Here is a 21,567-nt window from a genome sequence, read left to right on the forward strand (position 1 = left end):
AAAGTATTCTCGTATCTTAATTAAATTACGGTTGAACTACTGATGTCACGTGGACTATTTTAATGATGTCCTTACTTCCTTTCTGGGCCTTGAACATGATAGTTGCATTGCTGTTCATGCAGGGTCAGAAAGCTCTTGAATTTAATCAAAAACATCTTAATTTGTGTTGCGAAGATGAACAAAAGTCTTGCGAGTTTAGAACGACATTAGGGTGAGTAAATAATGACAGAATTTTCATTTTCTCTTTAAGAAATAAAATTACAAAGTGGAATGAAAAAAAAATATAAGAATGACACGATAACCCATACTGAATGACAAGAAGACAAGAACAGAGATGAAGGTATCTCTCATTGCTGCCTCATTACTGCTCTTGGCAGGAGAGACGATGCTCTTCACCCCAGAATCTTTCAAACGCTGTCCTCTCGCTCTCCTACACACACACAGCGCCATATACAAGAGAGGGTTACTGCTCTGTTCGTTTGCCATTAATTAGATTTAGCCTCTGTCAACCAAAATCGAGCTTATCTTTCTGTCCAGAAAGTCCACAGCGCGGTCGCCAAAGCACACTATTCTCTATCAGAGCGTTCGGGCTCAAAAGCCACGGCTCCATCATTTAGATGCCTTTCTTTTCTGCACGTCACCCCTCCATTTTGTTTCTTTGTGCTGCGGGTGGAAAAGGAGGCTGTGTGTTTTGCGCGCATGTCGTCTGCGCTCATAACTGAGCAGTGTGTCAGCACTGTTTTCTCTTCATAAACAGCTCTGTCTTCTCTTTACACTGTCTTCATCATTGTGCATCTAATAGGGGGTTATTATGAGCAGACAAAATAAGCGACAGTTGGGTGTGAATGTGTGCACGGGGTTTAGTACGGGGGGAGAATCAGTGCGGTTCAGTAGGGCAGAGCAGGCCCACTGGCAGTGCAGCTGCAGCATTACTGGGTCAGTGTGCCATCATGTTATTCGGCATCACTGTTCTCTCTCTCTCCCTCCCTCCCTTGTGCTTTCATGTTGGACATCACCCTTAAAAATGCCAAACTGTGGCGGGCAGTGAAGCGCCGTGCGATGCGGTCAGCGGGAGTGCTTTCTTCTTTTCTGTCAATGAAGGTGTCTGCAACCTCCAGGGTTAGAGTGAATCGACTGGTTTGATTCTTGCATGGGGCTAATATTGAAGAAAAAAATGATGTAGAAACAGAAATTGCTAGTATATTTCACAAATATGATGAGGGATCTGCAAGCAACATTGAATTAAACTTGGAATTTTGAAGTTGAAAGACTTCTTTTAGTAGCTAATCTTTTAATGTTTTATTTGTAACTATTACAGTGTCATTCATTCGGTCATTTTATCTCAACCAGTGATAACAAAATGAGTGCGTAGCCTGTTAATCTGCTAGCACAAGTGCTCTACACACGCCCACACATAAGATCACACATTCACAAATTGGGTTACACAATTCTGTGTCCACCGCGCTGGTAAATGGTGAAGCGCTAGTGCAAATCCTATCTGACATGTGAGCGCGCCACTGACCTTATTACTACACCAACAGCTGTAAACAGGCTTGTTTGTGAGCCACGCAGATGCACGTATCCAAAACACATGGTGTAATCGAAACTTAACAACAGGTTGATGTGTTTAACATGAATCAGTTGTGCACTGCAACCCAGATAGTCTTACAAACAAATCATCATTTTATATGTGATCAACAGTAAGTAAACTTGACTGGTGCTTGACAGTGTAAAAGTATCCAGAATGACTGACTGAGGGTGGTTGCTTGAGACATTACAATGGGGGTTCTAAGGTGGTCTGCATGTTTTTAGATGCTCTGGATTGTTGCTTTGGTGTTCTGGGTATTTGCTAGGGCGTTACTATGGTGTTTCCAGGGTATTAGGGCATCTAAGGCATTACTAGGGTGTGCTGGGTAGATGCTAGGACATTACTGGGGTGTTGGTAGGAAATCAAGGCATCTCAGACATTACTAGGGTGTTCTGGGTGGATGCTAGGGCGTTACTAAGGCGTTTACAGGATATCAAGGTATCTAAGGCATTACAAAGATGTTCTGGGTGGGTGCTAGGGTGTTACTAGGGTGTTTATAGGATATCAAGGTATAAGGCATTACTAGGGTGTTCTGGGCGGGTGCTAGGGTGTTACTAGGGTGTTTATAGGATATCAAGGTATCTAAAGCATTACTAGGGTGTTCTGGGTGGGTGCTATGGTGTTACTAGGGTGTTTATAGGATATTAAGGCATCTAAGGCATTACTAGGGTATGCTGGGTGGTTGCTAGGACATTACTAGGGTGTTTCTGGAATATTAAGGCATTACTAGTGTGTTCTGGATGGTTGCAAGGGCATTACTATGGTGTTTATAGGATATTAAGGCATCTAAGGCATTACTAGGGTGTACTGGGTGGGTGCTAGGGCATTACTAGGGTGTTTATAGGATATCAAGGTATCTAAGGCATTACTAAGGTGTTCTGGGTGGGTACTAGGCCATTACTAGGGTGTTTCTGGAATATTAATACATTACTAGGATGTTCTGGGTGGGTGCTAGGGCATTATTAAGGCGTTTATAGGATATCAAGGTATCTAAGGCATTATAAAGATGTTCTGGGTGGGTGCTAGGGTGTTACTACGGTGTTTATAGGATATCAAGGTATCTAAGGCATTACTAGGGTGTTCTGGGTGGGTGCTAGGGTGTTACTAGGGTGTTTATAGGATATTAAGGTATCTAAGGCATTACTGGGGTGTTCTGGATGGTTGCAAAGGCATTACTATGGTGTTTCTAGGATATTAAGGCATCTAAGGCATTACTAGGGTGTTCTGGGTGGGTACTAAAGCGTTACTAGGTTGTTTATAGGATATCAAGGTATCTAAGGCATTACTAAGATGTTCTGGGTGGGTGCTAGGGCATTACTAGGGTGTTTCTGGAATATTAACACATTGTTATTGTGTTCTGGGTGGATGCTAGGACGTTACTGGGATGTTTATAGGATATCAAGGTATCCAAGGCATTACTAAGATGTTCTAGGTGGGTGCTAGGGTGTTACTAGGGTGTTTCTGGAATATTAAGTCATTACTAGGGTGTTCTGGATGGTTGCAAGGGCATTACTATGGTGTTTCTAAGATATTAAGGCATCTAAGGCATTACTAGGGTGTTCTGGGTTGATGCTAGGACGTAACTGGGGTGTTACTAGGAAATCAAGGCATCAAAGACATTACTAGGGTGTTTCTGGAATATTAAGGCATTACTAGGGTGTTCTGGGTAGATGATAGGGCTTTACTAAGGTCTTTCTAGGATATTAAGGCATCTAAGGCGTTACTAGGGTGTTCTAGGTGGTTGCTAGAGCCTTACTAGGGTGTTTTAGCATAATAAGGCAACTAGGGTGTTCTGGGTGGTTGCTAGGCCGTTACTAGGGTGTTTAAATGATATTAAGGCATCTAAGGCATTACTAGGGTGTTCTGGGTGGATGCTAAGGCATTTACAGATTATTAATATATCTAATTCATTGCAAGGGTGTTCTGGGATATTAAGGTATATAAGGCATTGCCAATGTGTTCTGGTTACTAGGGTATTACTAGGATGTTAAGTCATCACTAGGGTGTACTGAATGGGTGTTTCTATTCTTAGGTACACTTAGGGTGTTGCTAAGAAGTTGTAGGTAGTTGCAAGGCATTAGTTCTGGGTGGTTGCTAGGAGATTACTAGGGTGTTTCTAGGCTGTTTAATTGCTAAGGCATCACAAGGATGTAATGGGTGCTTGATATGGCATTACTAAGGTGTTAACATTTAGGGTTAAGGGATTTGTTTAAATCACTAACCTTAAAGTATAATAGTTATTTAAACTATTTTAAATCTGATAAATTGAATTTCACTGTAAATTTTGCTTATAATTATAAAGCTCAGAAGTAATCATTTGTTATGCAAACTGTCTTCAATCAGATGTGTCTACTGAATGCGGATGTGTTTCCTATAATGGCTCATTCACTTCCTCATGTGCTTATGTGTGTGGGTGAATGTGTGTGTGGGGGGAGCTCTGCCCCACGCAGGAAAATAAAAATAACCTGCATGTGAGTAGATTTAGCCCACGTCCTCACGTTCCTCTCTTCTTCTCCCAGTTCTAGTGCAAGATGAGAAGCGGAGAGGAGAAACAGAATGAAAATCAGGGAAAGGAGCAAAGCCATTAAAATAAGGAGACGGAGAGAGATTTTTTTTTAAAGGCAAGGGGATTTGGAACATGGTTGGCCCGTGCACCATAAATCTATTCTGCCCACTGTCCATCAAAATGGCAGTGGCTGGAACACTCTGGCTGGCCTGCGTGTTATCTCCTGACTCACCTGTGTCTGCATTGTGCTCCTTGTATCAATCTCTAGCCTCTGGCTATTTGTGGCAGCGTCTATACACAGGGAGAATCGCAGTTCTCTGAATTACTGTGAATACAGTGGTTTTGTGTGGTAGGTGAAACCAGAGGTGTGAGGTTTCTGAGACAGAGACAAGGTGAAGTCCCTTATACGCCTGACATTAACATGCATTTCATATCTGAATAGTACATGGATATTCTTTAGCTCCATTGCGTCTACATATTGCTCTAGAAGATTCAATCACGCTTACCTAACAAAATGTAAATAACATTTAGGGGCTGTGTTCTATTAATAATAATTACTAAATAAAATATCATTTACAGAATATATATTAAAAAACATTGACATACACACTAACATTGACAGGTTTTTATATATATATATATATATATATATATATATATATATATATTCAATATTTTCTAAATATAAATAAGCACATATTTTGTCTATTGTGTTTCATACATTCCTACAGAAACAAAAATATACTACTATGTATTAGTGGAAACATATGAAAATAAGAATTATTAATTTTATATTGTTTATTCAGTCGGGTCAGATTCGATCAGTCAGGTTGCAAGACTAATAAGACTGAAAAAAGAAATAAAATAATGACATTCCAGTCTGACAGACATTTGTTAGTAGTAACACAACCTCTGTATGACATCTCACTTTATGTAGATGCATCAGCTATTTGCGTAATATGATCAGAATCCATCCCTGACCACCTCTGAATGTGGTTTCAATGATTTGATCACGATACGTTGTGACCTGTCTTTTAATGCGGCGAAATCCGATTATGAACCAATCACCGAAAACCAGGTGTGAAGGGGGCCAGAGAGCAGCAGCATGCGAAAGACATGCATCTGTTCACAATCCACAGACAGCTTGAGCAGTGTCGTAATTCAATTCACAGTATCTCTCCTCCATGCGGTAAACAAACCATTTTTCTCATTTGGAGATTGCAGTAAGACAGACGCTTTAGTGTCTCCATGCAAAAAAGGACACGAGGGCCATTGTGTGGCTCGTTAGTGGTCAGAAGAATGTGCGATAGGTGGTAGATAATAACATTTAAATCACAAATCCACCTTGTGTTTGTGATTTAAACAGCTGGGCTATCGAGAAGGGCTTGGTTCTTGCGGAATAAGCGCGCAAATACGAAGTAAACACTATTAGATGGTCAACAGTCGCCTCTAATGTAATATAGGACCTTCCGCTCAATGAATAGCTCGGTACTTACTGAGACAGAAATGCCCGTGTAAATTTGATCTTACTCTGTTCAATGGCTAATTGGCATATTTGCTGGAATTTGCCCTCTGGAATTTCCCAGATACTGCTGATGCAGCCCGTTGTGGGGAGGTTACACAAAAAGGGAAAGTAAATGCAGAAACTGACACGGCTGTGATGTGACAAGCGAAAGTGAAAGCCACACTCTGAGCGTAAATGTTGCAATAATAAACTCATCTGAGGGATTCCCAGTGAATGTCACGGCGCAGAAAGCACCTTAGGTTTTTACCACGTGGTAGTAAGTTGTTAAACACAGGTGGGGTGTGTATCACAACACTACGAATACTTCTCATTGTACGTGTTGGGACGGCAGGTGTTTTCCAGGGTCATTGTCAATGTGGAACTAGTTGCCGTGTGCTGGTGCACTGAAATATCACCATGGTCTTTTTCAGCTAACGTGGAACTGAAGGGAATGTTTTATGGATTAAAGTCCCTTGTTTAGGGACTTTACTGTTGGTAATGAAAAGTTCAGCAAAACATTTTTTTTGGGAAACAAATATTCACTATTGTTTAAGAGTTTTCCACTCCAAATTTGCTGCTTATTGATAGTAAGTAAGCTGTTGTGGTAGTTATGTTAGCGTACTAGGTAGGATCAAAGATGTAGAATATAGTCACGCAAAATATGTAAGGCATTAATATGTGCTTCATAAGTACTAGTAAACAGCCTGCTTGCTAATAAGCAACTACACTGTAAAAAAATAATTTGTTGAGTCAACTTAAAATAATTTGTAACCTGGCTGCCTTAAAATTTTAAGTTCAGTCAACTCAAAAAAAGTTTATTCAACTTGAAATGTTAAATTATACTAAGTGACAACTTAGATATTTGAGTTGAATCAACTTAAAATTTTAAGGCAGCTGGGTTACTTACCCATCTGTTAAGTTTAGCAAACACAAATATCTAAATTGTTACTTAGTACAAGTACTTAGTATTTAACATTTCAAGTTGACTAAACTTATTTTAGTTGACTGAACTTAAAATTTTAAGGCAGCAGGGTAACAAATTATCTTAAGCTGACTCAACAAATTGTGTTTTTTATTTTTTACAATGTAGTTATTAGTGAATTGTGTTATAGTCTAAAGTGTTACCAAGAAAACACATCTCTTCCATCTATATTTGACCATCTAACCCTAGCACTTTTTATTCTACTATTTTGTCTACTTATTTTTTATTTACTAAAGAAATTGAACCTCTAGCAGTCTCTATTTTATTTCTATTTTATCCTTTTTATAAAAATAATAAATAGAATTGATCCTCCAACACTAATGTTCTCTATCTTTTCCTATTCAATCTACTTTGTTTTTTATTTATTATAAAAAATGACCCTCTTACACTAGTGCTTTCTATTTTATTTCTATTCTATCGACTTCTTTTCTTGTTATTAACAAAATAAAATTGATTCTCCAATACTAGCATTCTCGATTATTTTTCTATTCTATTTACTTGTTTTCTTTTTATTTATTATAAAAAACGACTCTCTATCACTAGCGCTTTCTATTTTTTTCTATTCTATCTACTTCTTTTCTTTTCATTAAAAATATAAAACTGATACTCCAACACTAGCATTCTCTATTTTTTTTCTATTCTATTTACTTGTTTTCTTTTTAATTATTATAAAAAACGACCCTCTAACACTAGCGTTTTCTGTTTTATTTTTATTCTATCTTGCTTCTTTTTATTAAAAAATAAATAAAATTATCCTTCAACACTAGAGTTCTCCATTCTTTTTCTATTCTTTCAACTTCTTTTCCATTTTTTTATTATAAAAATGACCCTCTATCAGTATTTTTTTTCTCTTTTTTTGTATTGTATCTACTTGTTTTCTATTTTTATTTCTATTGTATCTTCTTGTTTTAATTTTATAAAAAATAGTAAAATTGATCATCCAACACTAGCATTTTCTATTCATTTTCTATTCTATTTGTTTTCTTTTTATTTATTATAAAAAATGACTCTCTATCACTAGCGTTTTCTATTTTTATTTCTATTGTATCTTCTTGTTTTAATTTTATAAAAAATAGTAAAATTGATCATCCAACACCAGCATTTTCTATTTTATTTCTATTGTATCTACTTGTCTTCTTTTTATTTATTATAAAAATGATCATCTATCACTAGCATTTCTATTTTATTTCTGTTCTACTTGTTTTTTTTTATTTAAAAAAATTTAATTGATCCTTCAACACTAGCGTTCTCTATTCTTTTTCTATTCTATCTACATCTTTTCTTTTTATTATAAAAAATGACACACTATCACTAGCGTTCTCTACTTTTTTCTATTCTTTTGACTTGTATTATTTTATTATTTTTAATGACCCTCTATCACTAGCGTTCTATATTCTTTTTACTTTTCTTTTATTTTTATTTTTTTCAAATCTACGTTTTCTTTTTATTTATTTCAAAAAAAAACCAAAACTTTGCTACATGTACTGCATCAGACAAACCAAGATTTGTCACAGCACTTATATATTATTGCTCTTTTGTTGGTTTTGATTGCTTCTATTGTCCTCATTTGTAAGTCACTCATTTGACTAAATGTAAATGTAAAAGAGATATTTCAAAGAATGTTCATACTGCTCTTTTCCATACACAAAAACATATATTGATAATAGGCTGTTAAGCTTAAAAAAATTATATGAAGGGAGTTGAAAAGCTTTGTGTAAGGAGCGTACTAAAGTTTAGGAGAAAATCTCATCATTTTCTAACCCTTATGTTGTTCAAACCTGTATAATTTTGCTCTCTTAAACACAAAAAAACTTTGAAAAATGTTTTCCTATTACAATGACAGTCAACAGGGTCTAAAACCATATTAAACTTCACTGACTTTCACAGTATGAACAAAAAACCCCACAATTTCCAAAATGCCTTTTTTTTGCAACGTCATGAGGGTAAATGATAACTGTCTTGTCCACTTCTGCATAATCAAACTTAGCGCATTGCCATTGATTACAAAACTAAAAAAAGATTTTAATCTGCATCAAAACCTGAAGCATGATGAGCAGCACGTAGGGCAACGCATGCTGCAGCTCTCTACACTTTGTTTCCAGACCGCATAGTTTATTATTGTGCCATGCTAGTCAGGCCTTTTGACCCTCCAGCACACTAAGGCTCAAAGCTAAAGTCCAGATTATTTTCTTGCCTTCATCTTTGCCTGAGTTGAACATCTGTCTCTTAAAAAGCGATGCCATATGCTGCCATTGTCTCCGGAGATTCTTATCTCGTCTTACTGATCGATGACGACGGCCAGATTAAAGTAGCAGCCATGTTTTGGATAATAGCAGAGTGCGTTTAATGAGCTAAAAGTCACCTCTGGTGTGGAAACTCATGAAAACCAGAAAAAACAATACGACTGTAGAATGGCACTGTTCTTTTGCAACACAGAAAATGTCACAGCTGGCAAAAGTGTTTAGTCAAATCTTTCAGTTAATAGGAAGATGAAAAAGGGATGTTTGTGTAAAGTTGCCGATGTGTGAAACTGTATTGAGTGAGTAATTTGCGATACATCGATTTATTAAGCAATACAATGTTACATCTCTTTTCTGGCTCCCTCTCTCTCTCTCCCTTCCCTCCCCTCATCCCAGCTTGTGATGCTCATCAGTTGCCTTCTGAATGGAGAACAATAGGGCCTTTTGAGGATATAAATCTCACTCTGTGTTCAGGCATGAAATCTGGGCAACCAAACAAAAAGGGCCATTGAGTGTTGTGAAGAAAAAAACAAGAAAGAGATAAGATGCCCCACGTTGAGTATAGCAGAAACCAGTCAACTGCCCCTAGGCCGTATCTTAGAGAGAGAGATATGCTATTAAGCATCAGAAATAGAGCGAGTTTTGAGTGGGTCACGCACCTCCCCTTGATGCCCTCCCCCGTGCTCTCACTTCTATCGGGGGCGAAGTTTGCTCAGAGGACACCGGAGCAACAACATGTGCTGACTTCTCTTCCAGACAGCTTAGTTTAAAGTTTAAAAGTGCACTCTGTCTCAGAGCTCTCGCCTCTTACACCCGGAGGAGACCCTGAGCGAGGTGTCTTCTGCTGAGTCATTGAGTCTTGCCGTTGGTCCTACACAAAACCTATATAATTATCGTGGCTCGAATCGATCACACACTAGAGCTCACATGCTCCTGAGAGCTTGCTGTTGTTTAGCCAGTGTTTCTTGCGTGGCACACACAGACATTTTTTCGGTTATCTGCCCATCTGTATGGAATGATTCTCTCCACAAGCCTCTTCAAGATCTAAATGAAGATTTTACAAATCCTGAGTGCACAGATAAACAACACCTTTAGCTTAAAGAGGGTCAGTAGGGCGGAATATTTAACATGTATTTGTGATGATGTTGCTTCTAATATTAAATGTATTGAAACTAAATATTTTACTGCATTTTTTGTTTTTTTAGTTTCCTAAAGGCCCTGTCAGTATTAGATTATAGTTTTAGAGTTCTTCCTTGTCTCCTGACTCCAAAGTGTGGGAGGTTGATAAGATGTTTCGGTAGCATCTCAGAATGAAACTTTAGAAGTAAAAACTGTTCAAGTTTGTTTCAATTCTGTGAATCAGCTCAGATCAGTTCTGTTCTATGAATAGATTGCTGATCTGTAACAAATTTTGTCATCACACAGGAACATCGCTTTTCCATGTAACATTATTCATGTTTTAAAGATTTTTGGAAAAAATAAATAAATTTAAAATAAAATAAAATAAAAATATACTAGCAATGTTTGGGGTCAGTAAAACCTTTATTTATTTATCTTTTCATTAACATTATTATATTAACATTATTCATGTTTTAAAGCTTTTTGGTTAATAAAATAAAATAATAAAAATAAAATAAAATAAAATAAATACTACCAATGTTTGGGGCCAGTAAAACATTTATTTATTTATTTATTTATTTATTTATTTATTTATTTATTTACAGTATTATATTAGCATTATTATAAACATTATGAATATTATAACAACATTATTTTAAAGATTTTTGGAAAAATAAAATAAAATAAAATAAAAGCTACCAAGGTTTGGGGTCAGCAAGACATTTTTTTTAACATTATTATATTCATGTTTTTAATTATTTTGGTTTAAGTGTGAGAGGCCATTCTGATGTTTTAGTAACATCTCAGAATAAAAACTTTAAAAGTACAAACTGAAAAAGTTTGTTTCATTTCTGTGAATCAGTTCAGTTCAGTTGTATTCTATGAACAGATTGCTGATCTGTAACAGATTTTGTCATTACTCAGGAACATCGAATTTCCATGTAACATTATTCATGTTTTAAAGATTTTTGGAAAATAAAATAAAATAAAATAAAATAAAATAAAATAAAATAAAATAAAATAAAATAAAATAAAATACTAAAAGCTACCAAGGTTTGGGGTCAGCATTTTTTAAACATTATTATATTCATGTTTTAAATTATTTGGTTAAATAATAATAATAATAATAATAATATAAAATAAATGGTGTATACATCTGTAATGTAACAAACGCTTACTATTCATTTAAATGCAGTTATTTTCTGTTTATGTTTACACAAAAATATTAAGCAGCACAACCATTTTCAACATTAATAATAATAATAATAATAATAATAATAAATGATTCTTGAGCACCAAATCAGCATAATAAAATGATTCCTGAAGTAACATGCTAAAACAAATCTAATAGAAAACAGTTATATTAAATTGTATTCAAAATTTACAATATTATTGTATTACTGTATTTTAATAAAATAAATAAATTCAGCCTTGGTGAGCATAAAAGACTTCCTTCAAAAACACTGAAAAATCTTTCTGAGCCCACATTTTTAATGTAGCTTAATTGCTATTTAATTGTATGTATTGCTCTGTTTGTGCAAATAAAATAAAAAAAAAAATTAAAAGAAGTACCAGTGTGGTAAACAAGCCATGAACGTGTTTTAGTTCTTACATGAAACATGAAACAAAAGGCTGACAAATATTGAGATATCGCCACTGAGATGGGCAGCACGTCAGCTCAGAAGCCTGCTAAAGGCACCAAGGGGGATCTGGGAAACTCAGAGGAATGTGAACTCTGCTTACTTGACCTAAAGGTCACAGTGGTAACCACTGAGCCTCCCCAAAAAACTCTGCTTTGGTTGGGAACAATTCTATGAGTCTTGAATGTGTCATTTATTCTTTCCCTGGCAACTTTCCCCCAGCGTTCCCTGCACTGGACTCTGTAAAGTCAGCATCTAGTTTCAGTTGAGTCCATAATGCTTTAGGGCAACCAACCCCCACATTCACACCATCACCATCCTCCTCTTCTCGCTCCCTGCTGTGGCCTAAACAATCCCAGAGCTCAACGGTGACTGAGAACCAGTTCTCACCTGCCCTGCCCGGTCTGATGGGCCTATCATTGGCATATCAACACACCCATTGACATTCATATGCGAGATGTTGCTCCTGCAGGAGCTATTTGTTGTCTGGCCGTGCATCTCCACAGGGATTGAAACACCAGGGTCAAAGAAGAGCCTCTGCTGGATGGAAGGTGCAAACTGCAGGCCTCACTGTGGAGGATGCCGGCCGTTTACGCTTCCCTCCAACTTTCCGATGATCTGGCGACAATAAAGGCCTTTCAGCTGTTAGGAAAGGGGAAAGCGAGAGTCTGACGCATGGATGATGAGGTGATGTGTCCTGACCCGTCATCAAGAAAATGAACCACATCACAAAAGCTCCGGGCACAAGAAAACTCCCCCTCCTTCTCTTCACTCCATCACACCCAACCCCCTCAACTCTCTCCCCGGAGAAAAAGAGGAGACTGTTTCAATATATGAGCTTATTCATTACATTCTCTCATCTGACACACACAAAAAACACATTCTGCCCCGATCCCCCTCCCTGAGGTTCTGGACATTCTGAGAAAGTGGCGAGATGCAGATGCGGTGAAACATTCTTCATGAACGTTTGCATGCCTCGCATTCCTCCACAAACAGTTTAGACTTTATGTCATTTACAAGGCCGACGAGAAAAAACACAAGAGGGGCACGTGAAGAGGGGAGAACGAGAATGGAATAAAGATTAATATTTTGTATAATAAATCCTTGGTGGCACTTTGAGAAAATCTGGTTAGCAATATGGACAGCAAACGATAAAACTGTGTTTCTCAACTGATAGATCGCAGCCTCAAAATGGGTCACAGACCTGTTCTCATCCTAAATGCAGATCATAAACTGAAATAACCATAAAATGGTTTAAAGACAAGGTCATAAAATAAATCAGGTTATCAACTTTTAAAAGGGAGGAGACGTCGCTTCTCGTATCTTTTCTTGAAAGCCAAAGGTCACGAGTCCTATCAAACTTTATGGTCGTTTGGTGCAGATTCATGTGTTACTTATTAATGTAACACAAAAACATTATTTGATGCAGGATTTATTCCATGTGTCGCACTTGTAAATCACACTTTTGCTGTTGTTTATTCGCATTTATGCAATTCCTTGTAAATAAAAATAATAACAAAATTTATAATTAACTTTATTCATGAAATTTTGCTTCCTAAAATAAAATAAATGTTTTGGGTCAGTAAGACATTTATTTATGTATGTATTATTAACATTTTTCATTTTTATTTATTTAAATTTATTAAAAAATTCAAATAAAATATTATTATTTATTTTTTAAATTTAACATTATTATATTAACTTTATTCATGTTTTAAAATTGCTACCAGTGGTTTGGGGTCAGTAAGACGTTTATTTATTTATTTATTTATTTAACATTATTAAATTAACATTATTCAGGTTTTTTTTTTTTTTTCATAAAATCAAAATAAATTATTTATTTTGTATTTCAATATTTTTTGACATGCTTTGCTTTTGATTTTATCACAGGTATAAATATTATGTGTACTATAAATAGATTATACACAATTTATAATAGAAATTAGTAGAAAAGAAAAGGATATTCTACAGTGTAATCTAACAGTGATATAGTAAACATGTATTCACTATTGACCCTGAGCAGTATAATAACTCATACAGGTTGTTTATCAGAGAAGTGGGTGAAAGTATGCACCGATATCAATGTCTGTCTTGAAGACAGTCACAGCCCAGTATAATAAACCACAGGCACATTCACCAGCCCTAAATGCTTTCGTTTCAGAGTGTAGCTCAATGGGTTCAATTAAACTGAAACCCCATTGCTCTCAGAAACCAGAGAATTCAACAAGTCACCCTGTCGGTTCCATCTTCTTTCCAGTCTGATGCCATTTTTTATTTCTATGGACCTAATGCGAAATCAAAAGAGGTGGGACATGGACTGCTGAATAGTGGGCGGGGCAGCGTTTTCGATTGGTTCACGTTACCGAGGCACGCCCATGGGCGGGGCCTTGGGTTATCTTGAAGCGCTGTACACTAGAACTGGTAGTAGTAGGTCGCCCTCGACGCTCACGGGTGGAAGACGAGAGTGGATCATCTCAAGTTTTCCTTTTAAAGGAAACAAAAAATCACCAACTTTCCTCGCGCCTTTGGATGCACGCTACGCCCGTTGCTCTGGATTAATTTTTTCCCCACCTACCTGAATTTGAGTTCTTTTTCATTTACTTTAAAACCACATTAAGCATAATGGGATCCCAGGCATCAAAGGGAGGAGTGGCTGTGGAGGGGAAAGCCGCCGATGCTGACCCGGCTGCCGCCAAGTCTAACGGACAGGTAATTCATCTCCCATCTGCGACACACCCACATCTGACCAACAAGTGCTTCAGCGAGAGTTGCAAAACCACCGTCAGCGATTTAACCATCACTCCGGGTGTGATGGAAAAGAGAAAAGGCGGTGATTTGCGATGAAAAAGAAAGAAATACCCGTTTATCATTTAGTAATGGTGTGATTTATCATTTCACGTCTTGTGGCACGCGGGAAAACCGAACGATTTTGTTCGAGAGGCATTACGCAAATTGCGTTAGGCTGATCAGACACGGTTTTCTGTCTCGGAATGTTATTTTTCTGCGTGTTCATGATTTATTTCTATCTTTAAACTCCGTTTCTACGGCTTGGAGACGGTCGGTGTTGTTGCCATGCGATCTCTTTTAATGCCCGTGTAGGAGGATGCTGCACGTATTCACTATGCATGGGTTAACAGCAGGGGGTTGCGATCAGTTTTGAAAATTTGATTCGAATTGGAATTTTAGAACATGTATGTTGTTTTTAAACCATTTTCCCGCGTTTCGTTCTTTTTAATAGCATTTCATGAATTCATCTGGACACATTTTTTATGCTTTGTTTAGTTTATTATTTCTTAACTATGTTTTTTATGTTCTCTTAACATTCTAAATATTGGATTTCGTGAATTAATATCAGATTCTGCTTGATTTGTTTTGTAAAACCAGTCTTGATTTGCAGACGCTCGGGCTTTAAAGTCTAGACACTGAGGCGAGAGTCCACACTTGGTCAAGCTTTTGAGGTTTTTTCTTGCTGAAACGTATTCTTATCAATGAGTGTACTTATATTTTGTCTTGCTTTATGAAATCGACGTTTGTAGCTATTCCATCGTCGATGGATAAATAGTGAATGAAGCTCAATGAAATTGGTTCGATCTCAGTCTTTTGTTCCAAAGCTGCCGTCTCGCTTCGCATTGTGTGAGTTGTGTGCGGCTCTATCGCCCTCACTCGGCATTGTGCGGTACTGCAAGGCGTCACCTCGAAGACATGCATTATTTACGTGACGAGTCACTGATGTGTCCGTCGACGATTCAAGGAATGCCCTGCTACATATATAGTAGCCCCGTAGTAAATATTCACCCGTATTGGTTTGTCTTGCATTTTTAAACTGACAATTTCACTTTCTTTTCTCAGGAGAACGGCCACCTTAAGACCAACGGTGACGTCTCTGCCAAAGCAGAGGGAGACGCCGCCACCACCAACGGTTCTGCGGAGGCAGCCAAGGAATCTGAGGCTGGGGCCGGCGATGCCATCGAACCCGCGCCCGCCGCTGAGGGAGAAGCTGCTAAACCCGAGGGCGAGGCCACCAAGGAGACCCCCAAGAAGAAGAAGAAGAAGTTCTCCCTGAAGAACTCCTTCAAATTCAAGGGCATCTCGCTGAAGAAGAACAAGAAGAGCGCCGAGGTGAAGGAAGAGGCGGCCGCCGACGCCGCTCCGGCAGCCGAAGAGAAGCCTGAGGAGAACGGAGCGGCCGCTGAGGAGAAGAAGGAGGAGGAGGCCAAGGCCGAGGAGACACCCGTCCCAGCCGAGACCCCCAAGGCCGAGGAACCCGCCGCCAAGGCTGAGGAACCTGCTGCCCCCAAGGAAGAGCCTGCTGCACCTGCTGCAGAGCCCACGAAACCAACAGAGGAGACCAGCTCAACACCTGCACCATCCGAACAGAAGGAGTGATTGTACTTCACAAAGGACTTTGTGAACTGTTTTTCCAAGAAAAAAATATATATTTATATATATGTGTATATGTATACATATGTATATATACATGGATATATGTATATGTATATATACACATGTATGTGAAAAAAAGACTCCTCGTGCCACTTTCTTCAAGATTAATAACAAATGACAGACTAGATTCACTAGTTCACTTCCCTGATAATGGCTCAAAGATCTGGAATTCCGAGCGAAGGCCGAAACCTCTTGGAAGCGGGATGTCGACGCAAGAGCGAGTTGAGGATGGGATCGAGGAGGAGCAGCTCCAAGCCCACCACCGAATAGATGCGACTATACCGATGAATTGTGCAAGATCAACATCACCACATATAATGACTGTTAAAAAAAAAAAAGGAAATCGAAAAAGACTTGCCAACTTTCTACATTCCTATATTTTAACCCAAATTTAAGTATTTTGTGGTGTATAGAGAACCATTTTAAATATCCAGAAGGCTTTGTCTCGTTTGTTTGAAATCGCATTTTAATTTTCATCTTGGCTTTAAAAAAAAAAACAAAGAAAATAAAAACACATTTGAGCTTGCTATGTTCACATTTGAAGTTTTAAAAGAAGCAGAGTTGTTATGTGTTAAATGTGAGCCTTGATCTGCTTTTTGGTCTCTGTAAATACATTTGACCAATTTTGTTCTTTATTTTGCTAATGTTTAAAGATGTTACTGGTTTTATTGTAAAGTTGATAATGGTAAATAAATGTTGGTTACCTACAGATGCTCACTTTGCGTTTGTCCTTCTTCACAGTGGCTAAAGCCCCCCCCCAGAACATATTCATGTTTGGTCACAAGTCACTTATAAGCCAGTTTAGACATGTTAAATTAATCCAAACATCCCATTCATACTTTACAACATATAGAGTGCAACAAGCCACATTGAAACCTAATCAGTAATGCGGCAGTGTTTACATACAGTAAGCTAGGAAATTTACCTCACTTCAAATAGAAGTGCTTTAATATAAGACTGGGGTATAAAAAAAGCATAATTCCCCTCAGAAATGACTAAAGCTCGCAGTTTACTATACTAGTAAAATACCTAATTAAATAATCAATCGTCTCTTATTTCATTACATGTTTTAGCTTCACATTTCATTCACGGTTCATTAAAGCTCAGACGATTTTTTGGTTTATTGATAATGTCCAGATCAGCTGAATGATTTAAATCGCAATTTTTCGCTTAATAATTATCTTGTGAACAATTTTAAGAAACGTATGGTATCTGAGGCATTTAATGATAGTTCGATTCATGTACGAAAACAGACGTGTGAATTAATGAGTAATTGCTTACTATGCGTTTTTCTTACCCGTCCCTGGATGAATAACCATTACATTTTCAGTAAAAAATAAATAAATAAAGTATTATCGTATTCGTCTTATTTTTCGTCTGTGTCTGGGATGGTAATGGCAACAGATTTGTCGCGGAGGATTGGGGGATCAAATATAAACATATGGCGCCATCACGTGTTGAATTAAAGTATTACAGTCACAATTTTCTTGCTTCACATGAGCAGCACACAGGTGACCTCTGAGCAAAGTGCAAATGTTGTCTTGGCTTTCTGAAAAAGGGTGTTTTCTGACAAACACTCCTGTCATAGCCTATGTGTGTTGAGGCACCATAACTAATAAATGCTAAATGTCATGCTGTTGATAATACAGTCTTTTTTAAGCACTGAATCAAAACATATAACCCCCTTTCTTTATTTTTTGGCACTGTATTCTCTACTATTTATCTTTCTCTATTTTAATAAGGTGACAATATTATAGGCCTATGCATCATCTGTCTGAACTTTCTCTAAAATAATTGGATTATATAAATGGAAAACATATCTGAGAGTATACTGATTTGTCTATGTTTAAATTACTCAAAAAAAATTGATGCTTTTAATGTGATAAATGTTGTGTGTTGCTGGTTTTATTACATTGCTTTTGTTGTTTTATGCGTTTGTTATACTGATTTTGCTATTTTTATCTCTTTGTGTTTACAATGTATTATCATTATTTAAAATTCAGTTGCTTTTAGCTAGATTATACCAAAACAATAACTTTGATAGATAACCTGTCCTAAGATGTATAAATATATCCGATTTATTGTTTTAGGCTAACTTGTTTTTTCTCTTTAAAGCAGTTTACTTATTTACTTAAATGCAAAAGCAACTTATGTATTCCTACTACAACACATAAACAATAATAATAAATAAATAGAGTGTAAAATGTTGATGGAGATCTGCATTAGGCTGATGATACACAGGGCAACAAATTTTTATCTGGATACTTTAGATTGGATATGGGCCCTGTGTTTCACCTGTTTCACCCAGACCTCCCATAAGCATTAAGGGACACCCCATAACACCCAAAAAATATAATTGGGGGGTCCCCTGGTTTTTCAATAAAAATATAATACTTCGAACATAAAACTAGTGAAAATGAAAACGAAATGAAAAGATTCGATTGCTGTATTAAATTTAGACCTGCTCACGTTAAATCATATTTTATTTTTACGCGTTTTTACAGCGTTGCGCATTATAACCACACAAGACTCTGTTGAGTTTAGAATGCAGTGGCCAATCAGAGGCGTTCAGAACAGTCATTGCTGAAACCTGGAGTTCAGTTTTGTTCAGACTCCCTCATTATAAGCAACGAAGTGCAGAGGTACGAACTATGTAAGTAAGAGATTCATTTATCATACACTGTATGGCCAGCTTCACTGATTATAAGAGGAGTTATGAGTGCTTAAACTCTAGCTAGACTGACTGTGCTCATTTAGAGTGCGTTCTTTCAGTGCAGAATGATTCAGTCTAATAAAATGCATTTTTACAAAATTCACGATATGGGGGCACAATTCTTTTTTTTCGCCAACAAAAATCATTCCAAACACAGCCACTGCACTGTTTTGCGTCTCTAAACAACATAACGGTGTTTCGTTCCTGAATGAGTCAGCCGTTTAAATTACCTTTTCATTTTTTTAAATAATTTGAACGTTGAGTATTCAACGTTTTAGGACTAAAGTATTAAAACAGTTTTTATGCATTTGTAACTGCAGGTTAAATGCATTCATGTCCTGCATTAAACAGTGGGTAAATACATCTAAATGCCAATTCAGGTGCAGTGTTTGTGTTTCCTCTATATTAAAAAGATGAATTTTGTTGATAATGATTTTATTTGTGTGATAACAGCCTAAAATATCTTATTATTATAAGTGACTTTATTGATTAAATATAAGAATTTGATGCAAAAGATAATAAAAGATAATGCACACTTTCAGAAAAAATAATGGCTTTATAAAGGTTAAAAAAATGCCCCCAAAATGTAAAAATCACTTCAAACTTGTTTGAAAATATTAATTTCCCTGGCTAGATATTTAATTCTTCTTTGCGTAGTGACTGTTTGGTACACCTAATTCACAGATCGTCGTAAAATAAGCTTTTATCTTAGAATTTTTTTTTTCTCAATAATAACAAGGACAAGATAAAAATATGGATCATATTTGTATAAGGGTTTTTTTTCTGGTTAGGGGGACCCCTCAAGAACTTTGACACAATTCGAACACTGGTGTAATCCACACATGGATGCCAGACCGGCTGCAGTAGTGTAGTAAAGTTATCTTTAATTTTGTGAATTGGTAGTGTATTCTTTTTTTCTGAATACAAATGCACTTTTGTGATAACTTCTTAGACTGTTTACAGAAATATACCAGGTCTGATCTGTATCCACACATGTTACTAAACTAAAACAATGTCCTCATGATATCTTGTGATTCTTCACTAATCACAAAGTCTTTCAAACCTACAGAAAATAAATAAATAAATGCAATAATTGATCAACACATTTGCATAGTCAGAGCTTTCTAATGTCATGGCCACACTGACATGAAGGTGAACAAATAAAATAATTAATCTTTTTTTAGTGTTCAAGTGTTTTTTTATTGATTGTTTTAATTTTAAGCTTTAAGTTTTTTTTTTTTTTTTTAAAGTATATAATATAACAGTCTCCACACTTGGTCCTGGAGGACCAGTGCCAGTGTTTAATCAAACAAAATGAAACCAGTAATATGTGACCCTGGACCACAAAACCAGTCTTAAGTCGCTGGGGTATACTTGTAGCAATAGCCAACAATACACTGTATGGGTCAAAATTATTGATTTTACTTTTATGCCAAAAAACATTAGAAAAATTAAGTAGAGATCATGTTCGATGAAGATATTTAGTAAAATTCCTACTGTAAATATATCAAAACTTAATTTCTGATACTAATATGCATTGCTAAAAACTTAATTTTTTTTATTGTTCTATCCTAACAAACCAAACATCAATTTAAAGCTTATTTAGTCAGCTTTCAGATGATGTATAAATCTCAATTTTGAAAAATTTACCCTTATGACTGGTTTTGTGGTCCAGGGTGACATATATGTTCTGTCTCTTCATGTTTTTATATCAGCATGGTACAAAATTATCCCATTCAAATTTATGTGATAAATGAGGTCAAAGTGAACTAAAAGTAATCAAAAAGTAGTCAGAATACATTACCTAAAATACTCATCTAACAGATTACATTACTAAATGCAGTTTGAAATTAGGTTTGGACTACAATTTGTAATTTATCTACCCACATTGCTGGGTAGTAACTGATTACATGTAAAATGGATTATGCAATCAGATTCCAGATATTTACTTGTAATTAGATTATATTCCTGTTATCACAATTACTTTATTTTATGGATTACATTATTAAAAATTATTCACACAATAGCAGTAAATTATTCATAATCAGTGTCGGGGGTAACGCATTACAAGTAACATAATAATATTACTTTTTTCAAGAAACTAGTAAAGTAACGCATTACTTTTGAATTTCTATTTCTTCTTCAAATAAGTAGCGGCAGTTACTCTTTCCCCATTTATTGATTGACAAGTCTCCTGTTGGGAAATTGGGAGTAAACATGATGTTACTGTATTCTAGACTAAATGTGAACATGCATTAATTCATCTCACTCACAACAAACAGCTTCAGTATTCCTCAAAATGAATAAAAACAGTGAAATGCAAACTCAGAATACGACGCAACCCTGCAATAATTAAACAAATATCCTTTATGTATTTAATCCCATTTTATTAACCAGTGTCTTTGCTGCTGAGCTTCGATGATGCAATTCAGCCATACTAATAAGCAAAAATTACTTTAGATAAACTAACATTCGTGCTTCATTGTTTTTATAGCTGAAGAGTGATCTCCTGCAAATGAACTTTTTTTTTTTTCAGCCTGAGTTGAATTCATTTCACTTTTGGTGTAAAAGGAATTTTACATTAGAATTGTTTTATATTAAAAAAAAAAGCAAGCCCTGCCCAGATTTAAAAAGTAACGCATTACTTTCCATAAAAAAGTAACTAAGTAACATAATTAGTTACTTTTCCAGGGAGTAACACAAAATTGTAATGCATTACTTTTAAAAGTAACTTTCCCCAACACATAATCTATTGATTCTCCCTAACTCTTCTTTTTTCTCTTTTAAAATTTCCTTCTAAAATATTCTACTATGTGTCATATCATTTAGCTT

The 21,567-nt window shown here is 36.3% G+C and overlaps 1 protein-coding gene across 1 annotated transcript; it reads left to right on the forward strand.

Moving 5' to 3' along the window:
- The first annotated feature begins 13,991 nt into the window (after window positions 1-13,991).
- Window positions 13,992-16,731, forward strand: marcksl1b (MARCKS-like 1b). Its single transcript, XM_051137385.1, has 2 exons — window positions 13,992-14,288; window positions 15,429-16,731. Exons 1-2 carry the CDS (start codon window positions 14,202-14,204, stop codon window positions 15,963-15,965), a joined length of 624 nt encoding a protein of 207 aa, XP_050993342.1. The 5' UTR covers window positions 13,992-14,201; the 3' UTR covers window positions 15,966-16,731.
- Window positions 16,732-21,567: the final 4,836 nt, after the last annotated feature.

This window comes from Labeo rohita, chromosome 19, assembly GCF_022985175.1.
Source record: "Labeo rohita strain BAU-BD-2019 chromosome 19, IGBB_LRoh.1.0, whole genome shotgun sequence".
Taxonomy (NCBI): domain Eukaryota; kingdom Metazoa; phylum Chordata; class Actinopteri; order Cypriniformes; family Cyprinidae; genus Labeo; species Labeo rohita.

Bases quoted from the DNA above. Each gene is read 5' to 3' on its own strand.
- marcksl1b (XM_051137385.1), top strand. From the start codon at position 14,202: ATGGGATCCCAGGCATCAAAGGGAGGAGTGGCTGTGGAGGGGAAAGCC. The intron at 14,289-15,428 runs GTAATTCATCTC...TTCTTTTCTCAG, and splicing joins CCGCCAAGTCTAACGGACAG to GAGAACGGCCACCTTAAGAC.